We start from the raw sequence: 23,043 nt of genomic DNA, 5'->3' as shown, positions 1-23,043 counted from the left end.
AAAATAAAAACAGTATGACCTGAGAATTCCAGACTGACCAAAGTGTTTATTATTTATTATTTAAAGATGTTTGTTGACTCCAGGTAATTAATAAAGAGTAGTGCTTGGATTTGCGATTGTCAGTGTTCTTCTCTGGAGCAGCAGGCATTTGGTTTTTGTAATATGAATACAATTCAGAGAGAAGCTCCAAGTGTATAAAAATTCAGGGACTCCTTCAGTCCTTCATTCTGGAACAGCCCAGATATTATTTTTCTCAAAGATGGTAAACAAATATGGATTGTTAGTTATGGATGTTATTAAAGTAAGGTTCCAGCCAGTCTTCCTGCATAATGCTCATTCTGTAAAGACAAAAGGAAAACATGTCAGGTGTTGATTGCATCTTTTCAGGAAAAAAACCTCAGGAATAGGTCATTTGAGTGCAAAAGAAGAAAACGCATAAAACATACAGCACTTGCAAGGTAAGCCATTTCCTACCTGTATGACCTTCCTTACCCATGCTTGAATTTGAACAGTTACAACACAATTTTCTAGGGCAGTAGTTGTTAAATACTTCAGTTTTTCAAAGACCTTAGGCCCTTGCTTGTATTAGTATTGTCTTTCAACTAAATTAGTTAGCAATTTTCTTGTTTGTTGAGTCTCCACTGCATGGTTGTAGTTTAGTTTAAAAAGATCGGGTTTAATGGATGGGATTCTACCTTTGTACAAAAAATACTCTATTCTGAATTACCCATCTCAAGGAGCTGATGTTTTCAGGTTAATATAAATAACTCTAAATGAGAAAGCAATCCTAATTATGTTTACAGGATATAAAATGAAGTTGTTAATTAAGAGAAAAACCAATTTTGAGAAGGTTTTTGTTTTAAAGAGGAAGCAGGTACCTACCTGGAGACCTCCATTTAGATAGACATGATATGCTTCACAAAAGCTGGAGGATTAAAACAGTTTGGAATTAGAAAGCAGTCAGCTTTAACAAAAGGGATGATCAATAGGTTAGCTCAATCCTAATTATTAGCTATACCAGTAAACTTTAGTTTCCTAAGTTGCATACGGCCCATATTTATTAATACCAGATTTCAGACTCTTGCCTCAGTTTTGTAAATTTAATATTTTGAACAAATGGTTCATTCACATGGCTAAAAATTTTTATTTAAAATCTAAAGGGATATATAACAAAAAATGTTCCTCATCACTGTCTGCATGCTAGCCAGTTCCTATCTCTACCACTAAATTGATGGAGCTGTTTCACCTATACAAGGAAATACAAATACGTCTTTCTAAAAATATTTTACACAAATAGTGGCATACTCCAGACATTGTTTTGTGCTTTTCTGTCTTAATAATTTATCTTGGAGATATTACCAAAGCTTTGCACAGAAGTATCTTTATTTTCTAGGACTTCAGAGAATTTCATTGTGTAGACATACAAATGTCAGTAAGAAAGGAAGAGGAGAAGTTATTTTAAGTTCAAAAGGAATTCGTTATCACCCCAGTCAGTTAAGAGTTGCTGAAACCACCAGTGCACATTGATTGTACCTTCATAGTTGATGCAGCCATTGGAGTCTTCTTGACCTGCCATCAGGGCTTCTACTTCTTCCTCCTTCATCTTTTCACCTGATAAAACCAAAGTGCTCATTCAGAAAGAAGGTCAGAGGATATTTTTAAAAATACACCATGAGCAATCAGCCATGGCCTTCTGGAGGCTGACTAAACTTTAGGGCTATAGGAACTGTGGCCTTCTTTTTTCTCTGGCTCTTATTAGATTGTCAGTATACTGATTTTGGATGAATGAATTACATACAAATTATCCCTGATTGTCTAAACTATATCCTATGAGAATTATATTACTTTACTTATCTCCAGTAATTTAAATAGCCACCTTCCCGAAACAAACTTCGTATCACTGAGGCCAATTGAAGCAGTCATTAAAAACTTCTGACTCTTTTTTTTTTCCTGTGTAGCCTTCCCCTCTACCTTATAATATGCTCTCTTATATGCTTATAATATACTCTATTATATGCTTATAATATGGCTCTCTTGCCATGGTCTTTCCTACATATTTTGTTGTATTACATCCACTGAAATGAATTCTTACCCAGGGTAGCTAGAACATGGCGGAGTTCAGCACCCATGACTGTGCCATTGCCTTCCTTGTCAAAGACACGCAGCCCCTCAACAAAATCTTCATAAGTGCCCTGGTCCTTGTTGTTGGAAATAGCTTGCAGCATGGGCAGAAACTGTTCAAACTCTATCTTCTTGGCATTCATCTCTGGAATTATAATTTGGGAAATTATAAGTAACGGTGAAACACCATCTCTGAATTACAGCTTAAACTTGCAAGTTAATTCTGAATCATCTGAAAAATCTTCATAATCTTTATACATCTTAAACTGCAATTGATAAATTACTAAACTGACAGAAATAAGGTAATAGCATGAGCCCTTGTGTCCCAGTGTCCACATGAGTTTTATCCCCAAGGCACCATTTACAACTATGTGACAGTGGGTAGATTTGTTAACCCCTTTGAGCATCAAGATTTCATATTGAACATAAAAACATCTCATAGTGTTATTGTGAGAATTAAATGAGATAATGTGTGCAAAAATTATTAAACTATTTTGGGCAAACTGAGTCTTTAATAAGTATTAACCACTATTTCATTAGTTTTGTCAATTTAATATTTACCACAAATGCTAGGGAAGCAACATAAAAATATACTGAGAGACAATAAATCCACACATATGGATTATCCATGTTAGTAACAGTTAACTTTAACATATTGCACTTATGTCCTGAACTTTCCTACAACCTTCAGTTTCTTTACATTTTAAGTAATTTTAAAAAGAAATTTAGTTGGAGAGGGAGTGTATCAAATATTCTGTAATCTCCTGACTTTGCAATTTAGAGACCTGGTGATAATAGGACTTTGTTGGTATCTTCTGACAAGGTACATCTCATTCAGAGCAAAAGTATAAGTAGACTATCCAGAAACATGCAACTGGGTAAAATTATGTACACCCCATATCACAGTTTCCTTTTACTACTTTTCTCTCATATAGTAGGAGTCAAATATATTGAGTAATATTAAAAAGATAAAATTTGAGTGTGGAATAAATTAGCATTAACTTAATAATTCCTTTAGAGATGGATGTTTGGTAAGTTAGAAAGCGACATTTGAAAATAAGGTTTGGCGAGTAAAACTACTACTCAAACAGTACTCTATACTTTGTGTGTCTGTGTGGGCGCAGTCTGTTGAAATCTTTACTTAGTATATACTAAGTTGATCTTCTGTATATGAAGATAATTGAAAATGAATCTTGATGAAGAATGGTCTGGGAGAGGAAGTGGGAGATGGGATGGTTGCGGGTGGGAAGGAGGTTATGGGGGGAAAAGGTGCTATAATCCAAAAGTTGTACTTTGAACATTTATATTTATTAAATGAAAGTTGAAAAAAAAAGAAAAAGAAAAAAGTATAAAAAAGAAAATAAGGTTTGGCCTATTGCTCTCTTTCTCTGTGTCATGCTCTCAGCTACTTCTGCATGACTTAACTGGAAATTTTCTTCCAAAGAAAGTGAAATCTGAGGAAGATTCCAGAATTAGGAAATAAGATTTTTTGAAATCATTTTTGTTTTTCTCTTTTTATTAAGGAGAGACTCCAACATTTTTCAGTTATCAAAAAAAATGTATTTGCCTTCCCTCTCCTTGTTTTTCCTAATGGCAAAGATAAACAGCTCAAATAACTACTTGAGAAAACTTGTTTTGTGTCCTTTTCTGTTTAGAGTAAAATTTTTCAATTAAATAATTAAATATTTTTTTGCCATTGAAGCATTGGGGTTAAAAATAACATTTTCATTCCAGACTAATAACTGAGTTGCTGTTTTGAGTGAATGACTTCTGCAATTTTCTACTTTTGTATCCCACTGATTTTTGTTCCAGGATTTACCTTGGTGAACTGAATAAAGATTTTGGCTTAGGCTTATTAAGACTTCATGATTCTTTAGAAATAGAAAATATCTTTATTAAGACATCATCTTATATTTTCTTCATTAAGATAGCTAAGGTTATTTTAAGGTGGCCACAGAAACAGGGAGTCAAGGGATAGAGTACAGGGCCAAATCTTCAGATGTTATCAGTTACTTTAAAACATTACATTTTTATTTCCACAGTTTACATAAAAAAACAGATTCTCTCCTGATATGTGCTATTGTATTTACTTGATATTGTTACAATATTGTGTTTTAACCCCATTGAATATCTGTCAAAATGTCTTTTTGTTTTTGCAATTGGAAGTCTAAAAATTTGTGCGGGTTTGAATATTATTTAATTTTATTATCCTTTAAATTATGAATATTTGATACAGTGCTGGCATTGCATATTATTTCATTTAATTAGCATGATAAAGTTATTTTATTTTATGAGCTAAAGAGCTGAGATACTAGATGGTTAAGAGTCACAGTTACCACCATCAGTAGCAAACTGAGCTGTATTATGTGAAATGGGTTTTTCACTCTGTCTCTCACGCATGTGCACACACTCACAGACACACACATTCTTCCCTACACTTCTACACTTCTTGGAAAAATTGATGAATTTACCTTCATTGCTGGGGTTTCCCAGAACCTTCTTGACCTCTGCATTGGTGGGATTTGTTCCCAGAGCCCGAAGGACATCACCAACCTGGCTTAAAGTGATCTTGGAATCACCTGTTCTGTCATACAGGAGAAACGCCTCCTTGAATTCTGCAAGAAGCAATAAGCATTAGGGTGCTTTTTTCTTCTTGAGAGCTATTCATTAGCCCTAAATCCATAAAGGATTCAGTTAGTACTTTTCTCTGTTTTGTTAACCACTCAAGGTGTTATTGTTAGGCCTCTTGTTTTCTATCTCAAAATTCATTGACAAATCCTCTGGAATTATTTTAAAGCAGCCTTTGCAATTTCAAGTCATATGTTATTATTAATCAGATATGGTAATTGATCATATTTCCTTCACCTGCCTGGGAAGTGGGATTGGGTTAAGAATTCTGAGACTTTGATAAAATCTTAGTAATTTCTCATATAATTAGCAAGAATAATACAATCTCAAGAAAGCAAATTTTCAATTGGGGTTGTGTTGTGTGAGATTAGACCAAACTTCCCAAATTATGCAGAATCTTCATATATAATATACTTAAATATAGAAGGTAAATTTTTATGTAGAAAAATATTTGAGGTATATATTTACTAGAGTCTCCCCTTAAATAGTTTTTTCCAGAAATAACTTCGTTTTCTGGATAAAATGTAGATGAGTAAGACAAACCTGTAAGTTGTATAGTGTTACTTAATCATTTCAATGTATTACTCTTTTAGTCTCCTGATATAATTAATTGAGAGATAAATATTTGGACCTATTGATATAATAATCTATACATTTTATACCTTTTTCAGATAATACGTATGACAACATTGCTTTATTAGCTTTAGAATTTTTAAATTTATTTTTAATTCACATATAAATGTTGAATTTATGGAGTATCATGTGATGTTTCAATACATTTATGCATTATATAATATTCAACTCAGATTAAGCATACTGAATTCCCCAAATGTTTATCATTTCATTTCAGTGAGTGACAAAATTCAAAATTTTTTCTACAGTATATTATCATCTGTAATCATGCTACTGTATAATAGAACACTGGACTTTATTTCTGTTATCCAATAACTTAATATTCATTGACCAACATCTTTGCCACCTCAGCCTCTGCTTTACAACTTAAGTATACCATTTTTATAAAAATTTGGAAATAGTTGTAGAGTTCATGCAGTCATAAGAAGTAATACAGAAAAATTCCTTGCATAATATTATCAGTTTGTCCCAATGGTAACATTTTGTGAAATCAGTTTAGTTCACAATCAGGATATTCAGGTTGAAGAACTGCACTGATATTCTTCATAATCCCAGTTTCTGGTGTATACCAGTAAGGCAGCATGGAAGATTACTATGGATTTAGGGGTGAGAAAACCGTTTTAAATGAAACTTCTAAACTTAGGTAAACTTAAGTAAATGAAAATTTTTGGGAAACCCAAAAGTACTATGGTGATTTATTGGGGTTACAATGAACAACAGTCAGAAAACCATTTGTGAATGACTGGTAGAGATGAAAGCATTCTTTTTAGGTTATGAAGTCAAAAGGTGCCATCTAGATAGATTACTCATCCATATATCCTATTTTACTACCCTCTACTCCCTAATCTGATTGTACCAACCATTATATTCACACTTAGCTGTCTTTCATGGTATCTTTCCTTGCTAAAATTGCCCCCTCAAATTCTGTGCAATTTGAGTAGAATAGATGGTTACCCTAATCTAAAAATCATGCCAATGGTATTATGGAGCCATTAGTTCAATATTATTTTTCATCTTTCTAAGGGACATGTGAACCTGGACTATTCTTGTTATTGGCTCCAGGCTTTCATGCACAGACTGCTCAAGAGGGCTTACAATTACCCTGGGCAGTTGCTGATGTAGAAATATGATTTTATGGGCTGTAATAGAATCACTCTGACATTAACCCTTGTCATGATTTAAAGGCAGAGGGCAGAAAATACTGTTCTTTTCACTACAGATTTTTAACGCAAGGCTTAGTTATTCTCTTGAAGAGTCTGGAACATGGGTTGGCAAACTACTTCCCAGGGACTGGCTGTAGTTTTCATGAATAATGCTTGATTTGGATATAGCCATGCCCACTCATTTAAGTGTTGTTTGTGGCTGTTTTCACACCATGTTTTCCCTTTCAAAATGACAATAACAGCAATTTTAGAAGGATACACCAGAATACTGATAAGGGAGGATACTTTCCTGCCAGCAAAGCCTAACACATTTATCATTTGATGGTTTAAGAAAAGGTTCACTGACCTCTAGAACAGCATGTGTAGAACTGATAGGAAGCTGCTAGCTGTGCCTCTTTAAGAGGAAAACATGACTAGTTGGGACTGAGGAAATAGCTTTCACATTTTACTTATTTTTAATGAATTGAAGTTTAAATAACCACAAGTGGCTAGTGGCTGTTCTACTGGTCAGCACAGGACTTATTAAACCTTTATAAAACTATAATTTTCTAGATTTTCCCCCTTTCAATCTTATATGTATATAAATATATATATATATATTTAAATAGAGCAGTCATCAGAAAACTCTTTAATCATTAAACAAGGGAATGATCTAAAATAGTCTTCATTTCAGAAATAGTAAGATTTCCATGTAATTTAAAAGGCTTATGTTCGTTCTCCAGCACAAGAGAAACCCAGTCCACCATACCAGTGTTTACTGAAATCCTGTGTGTCTGAAACCTATTTCACATGAGGAGCAATAGGTTTAATGCTCAAGAGTAAGTCCTTTTGTCCCTGCAAGGATGTTGTACTCTTACATTGCTTGATCATATAGCTTTATAGTCATAATGACACTGCAAATTAGACATTTGAGAGGACTGGTTACAGCAACTGATAATAATGTAGCATAACCACTAGTTTCAAAAGCATTAAAAATCAAATTGTGTAGTAGAATCAACTCTTTTTTTCAATTAAAAAGTCCTTCACAATATAGTCTCAAATAATCTTGAGTTATGAATCATCAAACTAATCTGACTACATGAGGCCATTAGCCAAAATGTAGATGCATGAAAATATGCACTATGGCAAATTTCTTTTTTTTTCTTAATTGATATCCAAGCAATGACAAATGTGAACCTGAAATAGGCTGAAGAATGTGGACTCTTTTAGGTAGATAGTGAAGTATTTGAATAATTCCTCATTAATCATCTATAATTATTTATATTTTGTTTATCTTAATATACATGATATATAAATATTCATTATTATGACCAATATTCTGATTTTAAAAATATCATATAACTTTTTCTTCTTCTCCCTTTTACAGATATATATCTGTTCATTTAGAAATTGGAACATTTTTCATGGCATAAAATCTTGAATCTCAAATGTTTGGAGTCTTCTAGCTAATAATTGTTTTTATGTAAGAAATTTCCACTAATTCCAGGTTTTGGTTCTACACTAATTCTTTGGGCCCATGAATAAGTCACATTACTTCTATGAGAGTTTGTCCTGCATCTCAATGGAGGGATATCCTTTTTTGGATTTAACAAATTGCTATCTAAAACCTATGTATTTTTGGATATATATTATATATGCAATGGGATATATTTTTATGGATACATATTATTAGTATATATAGCAATATACATAAATATATAAACAATATCAAACATATAATAGTATATAATATATCCATATTATACATACATATAAAATAATATATACTATATCCACTATATATATATAATATCTATCCTATTGCATCAAACTACCTTTATTTAGAAATCAGTGAATTTAAGGACTTATCTTCTGGCATTTAGCTTTTGTTTGCTTTAAACTTTGATTGCTTATTATAAGCAAGCATTTCAGGTTGAGCTAATTTATATTTAGAGTGATTGAGGGCAATTTATATTTAGAGTCACAACACCAGTGGGGATAATTAGGAAGAGCTAAGCTCCTCCCAAAGGAGTTGGTTTTCTCACATACCATCTTTATGAGTGTGCACATATTAACCACTGTAGCTTTTAAACTTACCATCCTGCTGTTCCTTAGAGAACTCGATCTGTTAGAAAGAAATTAACCACAAAGAATATTTTAACCAAACAAAAATGTCCTGATTTTAAAGTGTATCCAGCTCATTCCCTGAGTTATCTTCAAAGTAAGCTCCCCAAATCAGCCTACTTTTCAGAGTTCAGGAATAGCTTGGACACTCACAGATTGAGCCACAAAGCAACATGCCTTGAATCAAGTGATTTTTCAGAAACAATGCAGGACTCTGCCTATATCTGCAGTAGAGAAGCTCAATTCACTTACCAGCAATCTGGTCAGCACTGAAGGACTGTGGTGGTGAGAGAGAAAAAGAAAGAAACAACTAGTACTTTTTCAAATGCATTGACAGATGTGTGCTCTGCCCTGACAATCTTTAGGGAGCCATGTAGATAGATGTCATAGCATAGGAAGGTTGCCTTAGGGTAGGTTTGAATCTAGAAACATAAAAAAAGCTATTGCAAAAGATAATTGGGGAACATCTCTCTGTATCTTAATCAATGAATCAATGATTTAAGAACTGCTAAATCAAATACTTCCTAGAATAATATAATGCTCTCTGGAGTATTTAAGATGTGTCTAATAAAATACACTATATTAAAAAATACAGATACATTGCATTAAAAATATCACCTTAGGTCTTTTGTTTAGCCAATATATTTTTATGCTAGTATTTAACATCCAATGCATCAGAAACACCTTCCTTAACTTTAGCTATCGGTTTCATTGGATTGTATTTTAAGGTATAATATTTCATGATAGTTGTAAGATTTTAAAAACAAATTTAGATATCATAAACCTTATGTGATATGGCAAAATAATGTTCCACCCTTAGAGTAAGATGCATTTTTCCAGTTGGCATAACAGCCTTAAGTAATCTCATCTTTCCTCCGTGCACTTCATCCAAAGGAAAAACAAATAGATTTTAAAGGTTCATACTGAATACGTTCTCTCCTCAGTTCTATTCCTTGTCTGTATTCCTTCTCAGCTGAAATCTCCTATCTATGCCCTTCTGTAAATGAGAAACAGTTTTCTCATAGGACGCACCATGATGGAGCTGCTGGGCTGCAAAACAGCGGCGAAGCTGAAGAGTGAGTTGAGGGCTGCTCCAGTCCCTGAGTGGAGTCCTCCCTTGCTGAGGCTTCCTTTTATTTCTGGGCAATCTGTGACCTCACTACCAGCATCGGATTTCAGAAGGAAGTTGCCACTCCCCTTGGAGAGTTCTTTAGCTTTCTTAGGGCAAAGGGAAAGAGGGATCTGTACCCTGAGGGCTATTTTTAGGAAGCCAGAACCCAGGAGTGGACAGCCATGGTGAGACTGAGGCCTGTCAGTACTTTTATGGTCTTGGTCGCCAAGATTGTTGGTTGGAGCATCTTCCTTTGAGAAGCTTCTTATTTATGTGGGGACAGAGGAGCTCAGAATTTCTCTGACGACTCAGGCTGACCCCTTCTCTTAGTGAATTCTGGACTCCACAGATTTCTAGTCAGCAAGTTTTGGTATTAATGGATGTTCTTGGATGGGACTGGTCTGGGGTTTCAAATGGCAACTACCATAGAAGGAACATCCTCTGAGCTCTATCTGTTATGGTAAAGTTCAGAGGATTTGAGAAGGCCATGCACGTTCTGTTTGTTCCTTAGGGTGCCCCCAGGTGACAACTGTGTCAGGTCCTTATATCTCCAAGTAAAGATCATTCCTTTGCAAGTTGTATTCTCAGGAGTCTTATCTAAGCCAGGAATGGTTTGATCATTTTTTTTTTTTTTTTTTTTTTGACAGGCAGAGTGGACAGTGAGAGAGAGAGACAGAGAGAAAGGTCTTCCTTTGCCGTTGGTTCACCCTCCAATGGCCGCTGCAGCCGCAGCACCACGCTGATCCGAAGCCAGGAGCCAGGTGCTTTTCCTGGTCTCCCAGGGGGTGCAGGGCCCAAGCACTTGGGCCATCCTCCACTGCACTCCCTGGCCATAGCAGAGAGCTGGCCTGGAAGAGGAGCAACCAGAACAGAATCCGGCGCCCTGACCGTGACTAGAATCCGGTGTGCCGGTGCCGCAAGGTGGAGGATTAGCCTAGTGAGCCGTGGCGCCGGCCATTGAACATTTTTAAAAATAGTTTTCACCTTTCTCTCTTTGTTTCTTGACATTGGATCTGAGTGTTTCTCTTTCACCATGTCTGTTATCTTTACAGTGGTTGACTGGTCACGTCTTGTACATTTCTGAAGTTCTTCTAATCAGGAAAGTTGATAGACCATTTTTGCACTCATCTCTTTTCATTGGATGAATATTCTTTTGAAATTCTGCGTAAGTTCTTACTAGAATGTGTTCCTTCTGTTTCTGTTTTTCCAACAATTTATGGCTCCGTCTCCAGACTGAGAATCAAAGGAACCTGACAAAGGGGTTATGTGCAAAATTGCACATTGGATTTTTTTTTTTTTTTTTTTTTTTTTTTTTGGGGCAGGCAGAGTTAGACAGTGAGAGAAAGAGACAGAGAGAAAAGGTCTTCCTTCCGTTGGTTCACCCCCCAAATGGCTGCTACGCCGATCTGAAGCCAGGAGCCAGGTACTTCCTCCTGGTCTCCCATGCGGGTGCAGGGCCCAAGCACCTGGGCCGTCCTCCACTGCCTTCCCGGGCCACAGCAGAGAGCTGGACTGGAAGAGGAGCAACTGGGACAGAACCAGCACCCCACTGGAACTAGAACCCAGAGTACTGGCGCCACAGGCGGAGGATTAGCCTAGTGAGCCTGGGCGCCGGCCACACATTGGAATTTTAAAATTATCTAAATGATTGGTTGACAGTGGTATTCATGGGAGTTTTCCTAAAAATAGGGGCAACACCCTTCCTCAAATAGGAAATGTGGTACTGGAATATTAGTCTTAGGTCCACTGAAGTTCAGACAATATGTTGATCTGTTTTCTACATATTTAAATCAGCTCATAGGCATTAAGTATATTAACTATCTCCTAAGCACTGCCCCAGTAATTTTTTAAAGGAATGGTCCCAAAAAGCATGAGGTTTTCTCAGCTAGAAAGAAATTTTGTAGCTTCTTTCAGACCATTCTAGAAGAAATTAATGTCTATATACATATTACTTTTGGCCCAAATTTTACAAGTGGTGGAAAAAAGTCATAGGTTCTTAGATCCCAAAATGAAGTTTGAAAATATAATTTTTAAATGATTAGTACCCAGGTAATCCTTCATAAATGGATGGATATTTTGATGTTATTGTGAAATGGAAATAATAGAAAAATTAAATATTTCTCTAATTTTTGAATTTTTCAACATTTTTGAATCATTATAGAAAAATAGAAGAGAGACAAAGGTAGCAATTTATAACCGTTCATAACAATGCAATTTGGAATCTCTTTTGAAATGCAAATTGAGGTCATTAGAGCAGAACAAATTTTCTTTGTGGTCTTTTTAAGTTTTGTAATTATATTGAAATAATTGTGTCATTGAATTTGAATTGCCATATGATTACTATTGAGAACTAGCATATATCTTTAGTAGAGCTAAAAATACAAAATTGACCATCAAAATTGCTCTACTAGATAGACACACTGATCATTTTCATGTTTCATACTTCTTTCCAGGTAGAAAAACTGTGTCCTTATATACATATAGAATATGGTCAGTTTGAATAAAATCTATTGGGTAAACTGGAAAGTCAATTTAAAAGTTACATTCATGTTATGAATAAGCTATTCGTAGCAACTAGAATATCATGTTAAGGTTATTATTATTAAAATAGAAGCAGTAAAGTGGCAAGTAGTTGTCAAACTATTTTTCATAGTCTTTATATATATCAAATAGAGAATGGGATTTCAATTTCTTTGTACCTTTTGAGAATTGAAAAAACATTTCAGCACGTTCTTTGACAATGGGAAAGTCTTCAGTATAGCCTAGTCTAGAGATAAACTATAGTTTAAAATGTAGACATTCTAGATTTTCAAAGAATAAATGGGAAACATAATTTATTCTCTGGTATACTTTTATAATTGACAAAACCTCTCTTTACCTCTTCCCTGGTGTTATAATGAGACAATCTTCCCTTTCATCAAAGGCATGATATGAATAAATAATGTCAGTTGATTTTGACCTCAGTTCGAGATATCATCATTTGGTTGATTTTAAAAAATTGATTTAAGTCTCCTCTGTGAGCCATGCAGTCTTCTCATCTCTCATTTAAAATTAAATATTTGGGGCCAGTACTGTGGAGTAGAATGTTACACCTCTGCCTGCATTCCATATGGGTACCAGTTTGAGTCTCAGCTGCTCTACTTTCAATCCAGCTCCCTGCTAATGCACCTGGGAAAGCAGCAAAAGATGACCCAAGTGCTTGGGCTCCTGACTCCTAGCTCTGACTTCAGCCTGGCCCAGCCCCATCCATTGTGGCCTCTTGGGGTGTGAACCAGTGGATGGAAGCTCTCTTGCTCTCTCTCTCTCTCGCTCTCTCTCTCTCTCTCTCCTTCTCTGTATCTCTGCCTTTCACATAAACAAATAAATTTTTTAAAAAGAAATTAAATATTCTTCAAATCTCTTCTCCTTGAAAGAACCTTTTCTTCTCTATGTTCTAACCAGCTGCTTTCTCCTACTGCAAGTTGTTTGATCTTCTTAATTTAAACTTCTGGAAATTGTAGGCCATTCCTGAAAAGTCATGTGTCCATGATATGGACCTGGGTGTGGGCCTGTCCCTACTTCTTCCTCCTAGAGCAGTACTCCTACCTTACTCTTAGATTTAACCCTGATAAAATTCCATATAATGCCTTTCTTATATGAGATACTGAATATATTTACATTCTGTTAAAACCTTTAGAATATATATATATATGTGTGTGTGTGTGTTTTGTATAAGCTTCTCCTTCAGACATAAACTCCTTCTATAGAATACTTTATTCTGCCCCCCTTGCCACTGCCACTCTGGGAAAGAGACTTCATCTGTTGTCAAAGACCCTGCCTACTAGAGGAAGTACAAGCACGCTCATTCAATTGAATGCTACATCTTTAATACTTAGAACTGTTCAGCACATGATAGGCACATTTGTTTTAAATTGCTGATGTATGCACCTTTATATTTCTTTTTTTAAGTAAAGATTTATTTATGTATTTGAGAGGCAGAGTTACAGAGCAAGAGCAAGAGGGTGAGAGAGGGAGAGAGAGTCAGAGAGACAGAGAGAGGTCTTCAACCCTCTGGTTCACTCCCCAAATGGCCGCAATGGTCAAAGCTGGGCCGCTTTTAAGCCAGGAGTCAGGAACTTCTTCCAGTCCCCTAAGTAGGTGTAGGGACCCAAGCACTTGGGCCATCATCTGCTCCTTTCCCAGCCCATTAGCAGAGAACTGGATCAGAAGTGAAACAGCTGACCAGGAGCTCATATGGGATGCTGGCCGTGGGCAGAAGTTTACACTACTAAGCCGGCCACACACCTTTATATTTCTAACACCTTTCCTTAGGTTTTATGTAAATGTTTAGATCTGGACTTCTAATTTGACAACTCTCCACTTATTTTTTAAAGGCTTTAAAAAAATCTTAATTTATTATCCAGCATTGTGGTGTAGCAGGTTAAGCTACCGCCTGCAACACTAGCATCCCCTATGGGCACCAGTTCAAGCCCCAGCTGCTCCACTTCTGACCCAGCTCCTTTCTAATGTACCTGGGAAAGCAGCAGAAGATGGCCCAAGTCCTTGGGCCCTAGTACTTATGTGGGAATCATGGAAGAAGCTCCTGGCTCCTGGCTTTGGCCTGTCCCAGCCATGACTATTGCTGCCATTTGGGGAGTAAAACAGTAGATGAAATGTTCTCTCTCTCTCTCTCTTTCTCTTTCTCTCTCTTCCCCTCACCACCCCACCCCCCGTAACTCTGCCCTTCAAATAAGTAAAATAAATCTTTTAAAAAATGTTAATTTACGTTTTTATCAGACTATTCATAGATAGATACTGTCCACATTTTTTTGTGGTTCATGTGTAATTATTTGTTGTTAGATTTAGGTAAGTTATAGTCTACAAGATATTGCTACTAGAAAGAATTTTTAGTACAATGTTTATAGATTCATTTTAACTTTGAGAAGCATCTTTATAATAATCTTGAAGTATGTTAAATGATTAAAAACAAGGAAAAGTTTCTGGTATATTAAAGGAATTGATCTATAGTAAAAAGTTTAAAATTCAGTTAATCAAGAGATTCTGAAATTGATATCTGTTCAACTTTAGAGTAGCAAAGGAAGAAAATACATTGTTAAAGATGATCTGAGTGATGTGGAATAAAATGCCCTAGGAAGATGCTTAGACAACAATCTTCCAAAGAATTTCATAGTCCCAGCAGAAAACAGTGGGGATTAATGACCCAAGTAAGGCTAATCTCATGAGGACCAGTTCGCCATCAAGACAACATTGCTGTATGTTGCTTGTCAAAGAGACAGAAGACCTGTATATATATAAACACTTGGGAAAATCTTAAGCTAATTTCACTGTGGAAGACAAGCAAAAGTACTATTTTGGAACTCTTAGAGTTCTGTACTTCAGAATAATTTATTTATTAAAGGGAATAAATATGTTTCCATGCATTGTTGACCTCGACAAAATATTAACTAAGATGGGTTACTATACTATGGTGTAGAAGAGAAATGAAGAACATTGAGAATACAGTACTAGCCCAGGTTACATGTAAAAGAGAGATTTGATGGTTAGATTGGGCAAATTGATCTGAATGGAACAGGAAATGCATAATTCTGTGCTCAGAAGGCCTAGACTTGTCAACCGCATTCTATCTCATAAGACTGAAGACTGAATTATTAAGCAAACAAGATTCAGATCTACAAGAACTGACAAAGGTCTAATCTAAGTGAATTTCGATAAAATAAAAAATTTTACCCAAGTCCACAACTTTGCATTTTTTAGCTTAATTGATAAATTTAAGATTTCTTGAGAGTTGTACTTTCTTTCCTTTGTGCATTTATTTGCATGTGATTTTTTAAAAATCAAACTTTGTTTTTATTCACTCTTTCACATTTTTGTTCTAAAAATGTAAGCATTACTAAAATTCCTTGTGTACGTTTTATGAAAATTAAAGTATCTGCTTTTCCTTAGTTGTTTGTAGTGAGAGCTCCTTTTGTGACAGCAGGAATACATGAATTTTGGCATTGCCATTCTGGAGCCTTCAAGTCTGTTGATGTGATAGAAAGGGAACTAGACCAGGAATTTTGTTCTGTCTTTCTCATAGAAAAGCATATTGATTAACTGTAGTTTCTGTAATATAAAATGTCATATTGCGTGATTTCTAGGGTTGCTTATGAGTCTAAGTTTTGTGAGTTTTCCTTCCTGTGGTCATTAGAATTTACCCATCTGACTTTTTTTAATGGAAAAGGGCAGGATACCTAAATATTCAATAGATACCATTATTTTGTAATTTAGATATATGGGAGTTAAGCAAAATATAATTTCATAATGCCATGTTTAAGGCAGTTGGATTTTTTATGAATAGGAGGCAGTGTGCTATTGGGCACTTAATGGATATTAACAACCTTTCTCATAGTGTAGAAGGAAGAATATAAAATTTATAAAGTGGTTTTATGTTTAAGGAAACTTTTCTTCTCTGGCTGCAACTCACTATTATTAATTTGTGACCAGAATTGTCAGGATTTATCATTCATATAATTTCAGTTTTAACTAGTATAATTGAAGCCATTACTACTTTGTATCATATGTTTTTTACTCTCCAAATTCTGGTTTCAGGTGTCAAACAAACTCTAGAAGCTGATGTAGAAACAAACTATAGAAAATCCCGTTTTCATACAAAAAATCTTGCTGTCTGGAGAGAAACAGAAGAAAGTGTAGTATCAGCAGACTAAATATAATCCTTTCCACAATTTCCATGAGTCAGATGGTGCTTAATACTGCGTAATTATGGAAGGACTTCTAAAGACAACTTGCCAGGGGGTTCATTTGCAGAACTAAAATGTCAAGAGCTATATTTGGCACTGTCACTTTGTGGTCTCCTTGTCTTGCAAAGCTTTCATTATCTTTAAAATTTAAAAGTTCTATTCATTACTAATTGGTCAACATATCTCTTCAGTTCCAAACTGTATTTTACTTTGAAGAAACATTATTTGCATAATTCAGAAGAGTTACAAAATGCCCTTTAATGTTTGCCACTCCATCCCACCTGTTTTCTTATATAACATAGATATTTCAAGGAAGAAATATAATACCTATGTCTAGTGAAACCTCAAAGAATTTTTATTTGCTTCTGAAGTTATATGTACATTGCAAATAGATTAACGTTAAAACTGGTTAACATTAAAAATGTATTAAAAACTAATTTGTACTATTGAAAATCTGGGTGAAAAAAGATTCCTAAAATTATTTATCAAAAACTTAGAAACAACTTATAAATGTTTACAGTAATTTCATCTAATTTGAAACTGGCTATGTAAGTTCTTTCTCTTTCTCTTTCCCTCAAACTAGTTAAGGTTAAGATTTAACCATATTCTACATATGGCACTGTATTTCTTGGTGTCACTTCAAAGAACGTTTGTTGGGATTTCCAGTTTAAATTGTGTTATTAATTGATAAGCAAAATATAGATCTCTTACTCTTTTCAGAATTTTTCAGCATGTTAAACTGATGATGAAATTTGAAGGTCAGGTTTTATATATGTATATGCTTAATTTTACAACAACAAAAACAAAATTATTTAAAAATTTAATGAGCTTCATTACATTTAACAGCATTTGTTTGATATTAATATTCTCTTTACAACTTTTTACAGGAAGCTGGAACAAAATGACTAGATGTCATTTTAAGCTCCTATTATTTCACCCTCCATCTGTGAAAGACAGCACCCAATTTGTCTACAATAGGTTCTAGGATAAGAGAAGTTGCAGAGAGCAAAACCATATTGACTGTCATAGTCAAAAGTCTTGATGAACTTGATCATATGTGTGCCTGTTACCCCTTCTTCTTGTTTAGACAGGACTGTTCAGGACCATATAAGAACCTCTGTATCTCATGCCCTGAAGAGCAAAAAGAGCTTTTTTATACACTCTTAGAAACAGCAAATTACTCTTCATAAACCTCAACTGGCTTATGATACAGTTAACACAGAGTACTCTTTTTGGCTTAAGTCCTAGCTCCATCACTTAACTAGTTAGTGGATCATAGGCATAACTCTTAACCTCATTTAGGCCCAATTTCTTTCCTTGCAAAATGAGGATAAAAACAATCTCTGTGAAATGTTCTGAGGATTAAATAAAATAATGTAATGGAATTTGAAATGTTTGTGGAAAAATAGAATTAAAAGATGAGTTTATTTTGGTGCAAAAATTTTGAAATCCACAAATAGTTCTCTCATAATATGCATTTTTCATGAAAGATTTGAAGGATTCTCATAAGGATGAATTTCAAAACTTTTGGACTAAACTAAATTTATTTTTGACTGCATTTTCTATGAATGTTTTGTGGGGTTTTGTTATAGGGCACAGAATAAATTCATAATGAACACATTATAAAGAGCTTTATAATTTTCATAAACTTTCATTTCATTTTCCTAGTCTTCTAAGCTGAACTGGGTTTAGATTATCCATGTTATAAATTAGAAAAAAGGAATTTATAGATTACCACAAATAATCCTATTCCTGCAACAAAGCAAGTTTAGTATCACAATGGATATACAACTATCTGCCTCCACTGATCACCCATTCGTAAATATATTTGGAAACACTAGATTTCTACTTTATCACTTAGAAAATTTAAATCTTCATAAGCATGTTGCTATTTGTTGCTTCAATATATGTTATTTAAGAGTTTCTGTCAATGCATTTTGTACTATTACCACCATTTGCAGTATTCACATTATCTAATCAACAATGACTTGATTCAATGATGAATACAATGAGAAATAAAACTGAAGCAGCAGAGTGAGATACACAATTCAGAGCTCTGTCACCTCACAGCATTTCTGGCATATCTATTGGTTAGTACATGCATCATGCAAAAAAATGCACTTACACAACTGGAGATTTTTAAAAATCTAGGCACATGATCATCTCATTTTTTCTTTAAGTATTTCACTTGGTTGTAGCTTTGAGCAACTAGTATTGACTCTTGCGTTTGTACCTACAACCACACTTATGGTAGGTTTTAACTCCTGTTGGGATTCTGTCTGGGCATTGCTGTTGGAAGTATCAGTCTCTGAAGACAAACAACACTTAGAACCACCAAGGACAGTGACTCTAATATTCACACATCAGCTATACTTTGTGTTTGGAAAGGGTGATTATAGGATATATAATGGACATCATTATATAGGACATTAGATAAACATTCTCTTAGAGAATACCAACAGTTTTGTTGGAACAACCTGTATAAATATTCTAAACCAATAACCAATGACCTAGAAAATCAGGTTGGAATGTACAATTAAGAAAGTGATACAGCTAATTAATAATATGCAAGATTGTACAGTTTATAGGGAGTCCAGTATGTAGTTATTAAAGGCGGTTTACTGCAAAATGGAACTTGGATGTTAGCTGAGAGTTGTGTTGAGGAATCAAATTTTACTATTGCCATGTACTGCACAGAAAGTTGTACTTAAACTACTGCATGACTCAAAGTCTAAAGGATAGCAAGATTTTTAATGTTGTATGATTTATGAAAGTTTGTAATCCAGTTGAGTTTTGTTCTTTATCAAGTTTTCAAAAAGTGAATAAACACATATAAAAGCACTATTAATTTCTTTACAGTTAATTTTCTCTGCATGAAAAAAGTTGGTAACTGATGAGGTAATGTATCTAGAAATATCATTAGGTGATTAGAAGCATCAATGATTTAATGCACATTTTAATTAGCCCTGTTACCTATTAGGATGAAATTGAAATTTTAAAAAGCCTCAGGTTGTACCAAATTTTTTGGTTATGCTATAATAAATACACACTGATTTCACATTGATGAATGGAAATCATTGAAGGCATTTAAATTCCTTTTCAAAAAACATTAATTTCAATTCTTTTGTTTTTTTTTTCCTCTGTTAGGAATGACCCTTGTAAGTGAATGAAAGATATAGTTTAATTTCCTCCTGTTTCTTCAAGATTCATTTAAATTCTCCTGTTTCGTGTCCCTTATAAGAATCCACCACATCTGTTCTTCTGCAATGAAATAGTGAAGCTAAAGCACATCCAGCCCTACAAAGATTCTCCTGGAGTATTCCTTACTTTGTTCAGTTGTACCAGCTCATACTACCTTAATTCCACATACAGGAGAAGGATAAACCTACTTTCAAGATTCAGTACAACTTCTTTGCTGATTGTGAGCAAGTAATTGGAATATTTAAAAAGTTACCTTTTGTCTTTTCTTGGAGACTTCTCACCTGTCAAGCTATATTTTTATTTATTTACTTATTCTTATACAGTTCCTTGGGGAGGAAAATTAATGTCTGTTTTCATTAGTGGGATGCTTCTTTTTCTTTGTAGGTAAAGAAGGCATATTGTTTTTCCTTTCCAGTAGCTTGCAATCACAAACACATGATATTGTCTTATAAATCACAATAAATATAAAGAGGACAAGCTTTGACACTTATTCATACCTCTAATATTACTATAGAGTAGAGAGTTAAACAATAGAGACAATAAGATTTATTGTAGTGGCTGTAATCACACTTGCTAAATAATGTAGTCAGTGTGTATCTATAAAGATACATTAAAAACGTGCTTGTGATGAAAAATTTGATTTCTTTCAATGAAGTGTTTGCATGCAATCCTTAAGGTAGAAAAACACTTATTTGAAAATTTGACATGTGTTTCGGAGTCATTTAGAATATCAATGAAGAATAATTCCTAACCAACATTGGATTCTATGACCTACATTTTTCAAATACAACTCAAGTACCTACAAACTAAACATTAAGTATTTGTGCTAATCTTCTCTTACTTGGAAATATAGTTTCATATTTAACTGGAATGCTATAAATTATAAATATACCTGTTTAGTTATATTATGTATGTGAGGGTGATCTTATTCAGTAATTATTTCAGGGATATTTTTTAAAACCGTTCATTACATTAACAATATTCAATTTAATTTCATTATGTATCTAAAGATGGCACAATTCAATAATTATTCCAGGAATTTTTAATAGGTTTTTTATAAAGGTTTTTATAGTTTTTTTTAAAAGATCAGTATCAGACTTGAAAGTAAACTGTGTTATGTTAGCAAAATTCAGGTTTATTACATACAAAACTTTGGGTGTAAGTAAAAATATCACCTCATAGCCACTTTTGCTTATTGGTTTCCATAAAAGGCAGAGTTCATTAGTTGAGGATTTCAAGCTCTTCTTTGGACCAATCAGATCCCAGAGAATGAGGAGAAGATTCACATTTGATGGGTCACATCACTAAGAGTTAACAGGCACCTCCATTCTATCATTTTTTCCCAAAAGCAGAGATGATCTTTTAGCCGTTGAAAACTTTGATTACAGCAAATTGTTTACACAAAAATCAATCACATTCTCTTTAGTTCAAGATCAGTATGTAAAGCTCAAAGATATACACTATAAGTCACATAACCATAACTTTTATAGTATTTTGAGGGGTTAGTTTCATTTAGAAAAAACTCACAAAATTATGAATTATGTACTGAGTATAAAAAAACAAGATGATCATTATAGTCACTGAAACCCCTGAATTCATAATTTTCTGCTCTGAGCTCTGGTTTAGTGATGTATCAGATTTTATTAAGCAAAATTGAAAAAAGAAAATTAACTTGAATTGCAAAAATCTTCTCTTTCTTCAGATTAAATAAAGCAGCTGTCAAATAAATCTATCCAAGACAACTGGGTTATCACCTGTTTTTAAACTTCAGGAAAGACAAAGAGGCTAAAATTTGGCTTTCGTTGTAGTTTTGAGGTGAGGGATATAGTTTCCACAGAGATTTTGTTCAAAAGAAAACCAAAAATTACTGATTTAAATATTTGTAAATGCAACACCTTTATATTTGTATACTTTCTTCCTAAATTGTACTTTGTCAATTTGGAAATAAAAAAATGGAACCTAGAGAACAAACAATAGAACAAGCACAGGTCCCACATAAGATACCATACTCCTAATAATTTTACTGCATTTGTATGTTACTTTTTTTTTTTTAAAGCCCAATCTTTTTCATCCAAACTCTACCAGTTCTCTGAGTATTGCCATTCCTCTGAATGAAAATATACTTCTTTGTGAGTTCCTAGAGTTCCCTATTGTTGAAAGATGTTTCAGTGACCAAACAATTCACTCGGTTAGTTACCTTAATGGCAGAGAGGTCAATTTTTTCTTCTTTGGGTTTGGCTGGGGCAGGTGCAGGTGCAGGTGCTGGGGCAGGGGCTGGGGCAGCAGCAGCAGCAGGTTTCTTCACATCTTTCTTTGGTGCCATTTTTTTTTTAAAAAGGATGGGTTAAAAAAATGAGCTCCTCCAGCAGAACCTGTCAAAATGATGCTTGGAGAGAAGTGTTGGTTTGGTTGATCCACAGCCTGGTGTCTTGAAGGTGGACCCAGAGCTAAGTGGTATAAGGGCATGCATATATATTTCACTTAGTGCCTAATAGAATCTTGACACAAGCGGCTGGATTGGACAGTTCACTGGTCTAGGGGGATGGCATTCCGCCTCAGACTATAAATGGAATCTTTGGGTGAAGGCTTCATCAATTTTTTTTTTTAAGCTCCTCGTGCTTCCCCCCACCCCACCTCCATGTATAAAGAAGAAAGAAGTACGGCAAAGCCAGCTTCAGAGCCTTTGGTGACAGTGCATTGACACACTTTTTCTTGGTAGAATTACAGTTCTGCTGAAGTTGTAAATCTTTTTTTCCCCCCATGCCTTGGGAACTTTACTGAAGGATTTGGTTTCAACTTGGAATTTTGGCAGGGAGTGTCATGAACTTTCATCCAGCTCCTTGCTCCTCCCTCCTTGCCATAGTTTGCAAGAAAATGTTGGTCAGCAAAGAGGAGGTGGTGTTTAAAAATAAAAAGCAGACGTATAAGGAAAGCCCATCAAGTCTTAAAAGTGGTTTCCCTTCTAGGGAGCACAAACTCTAGGTCTCTCTCTCTCTCTCTCTCATAGTGAAATCCACACCAAAGAAAACTAATTGAAAATTACTTCCTATATTTTATTTTTCTTTGTATAATTTATTGAAGAATAATAGTTGGGATGGTAATGACAAAGATTAACTTGCCTGTGAATCAACTTTTCTAATAGCAAAGTAACCTAGTTGATATTTTTCCATTTTACCTTCTAAATGTCAGAAAGTTAAATTATTTGTTTATCATCTACATCTTTTATCCAACAAGCATTTTTAGAGAGATAAGGAGACAAAAGGACTTTAGTTATTAGTACTATCTACATTTTGGTAAATCACTTGAAAGGTTTTTTTGTTTTGTGTCCTTGGTTTCCTCAGTTTTC

At 34.5% G+C, this 23,043-nt stretch overlaps 2 protein-coding genes across 8 annotated transcripts in view; one reads left to right on the top strand and one right to left on the bottom strand.

Annotated features, from left to right (window-relative positions):
- LOC149127296 (uncharacterized) overlaps positions 1 to 23,043 on the top strand; it is a 264,015-nt gene that overhangs the window by 102,161 nt on the left and 138,811 nt on the right. The gene's annotated exons all lie outside the window — the stretch shown is intronic.
- MYL1 (myosin light chain 1) lies at positions 27 to 22,079 on the bottom strand. 4 transcript variants are annotated; one of them, XM_089327929.1, is made up of 8 exons: positions 9,681 to 9,754; positions 8,901 to 8,925; positions 8,622 to 8,649; positions 4,593 to 4,736; positions 2,093 to 2,266; positions 1,534 to 1,611; positions 883 to 925; positions 27 to 338 (listed from the first exon to the last, which is right to left on the bottom strand). In XM_089327929.1, exons 5-7 carry the CDS (start codon positions 2,262 to 2,264, stop codon positions 897 to 899), a joined length of 279 nt encoding a protein of 92 aa, XP_089184055.1. In that variant the 5' UTR covers positions 2,265 to 2,266; positions 4,593 to 4,736; positions 8,622 to 8,649; positions 8,901 to 8,925; positions 9,681 to 9,754; the 3' UTR covers positions 27 to 338; positions 883 to 896.

This window comes from Oryctolagus cuniculus, chromosome 3, assembly GCF_051225735.1.
Source record: "Oryctolagus cuniculus isolate XC-2025 breed Fujian yellow rabbit chromosome 3, ASM5122573v1, whole genome shotgun sequence".
Taxonomy (NCBI): domain Eukaryota; kingdom Metazoa; phylum Chordata; class Mammalia; order Lagomorpha; family Leporidae; genus Oryctolagus; species Oryctolagus cuniculus.
Note: the sequence above shows the minus strand (reverse complement) of the source record. Positions and strands in the feature narration are given on the sequence as shown.

Excerpts from the sequence above, each read along its gene's own strand:
- MYL1 (XM_008258923.4), bottom strand. Across the intron at positions 4,737-8,900 it reads CAGTGCTGACCAGATTGCTG|AATTCAAGGAGGCGTTTCTC; the intron begins GTAAGTGAATTG and ends TGCTTCTTGCAG. Across the intron at positions 1,612-2,092 it reads CCATGTTCTAGCTACCCTGG|GTGAAAAGATGAAGGAGGAA; the intron begins GTAAGAATTCAT and ends TGGTTTTATCAG.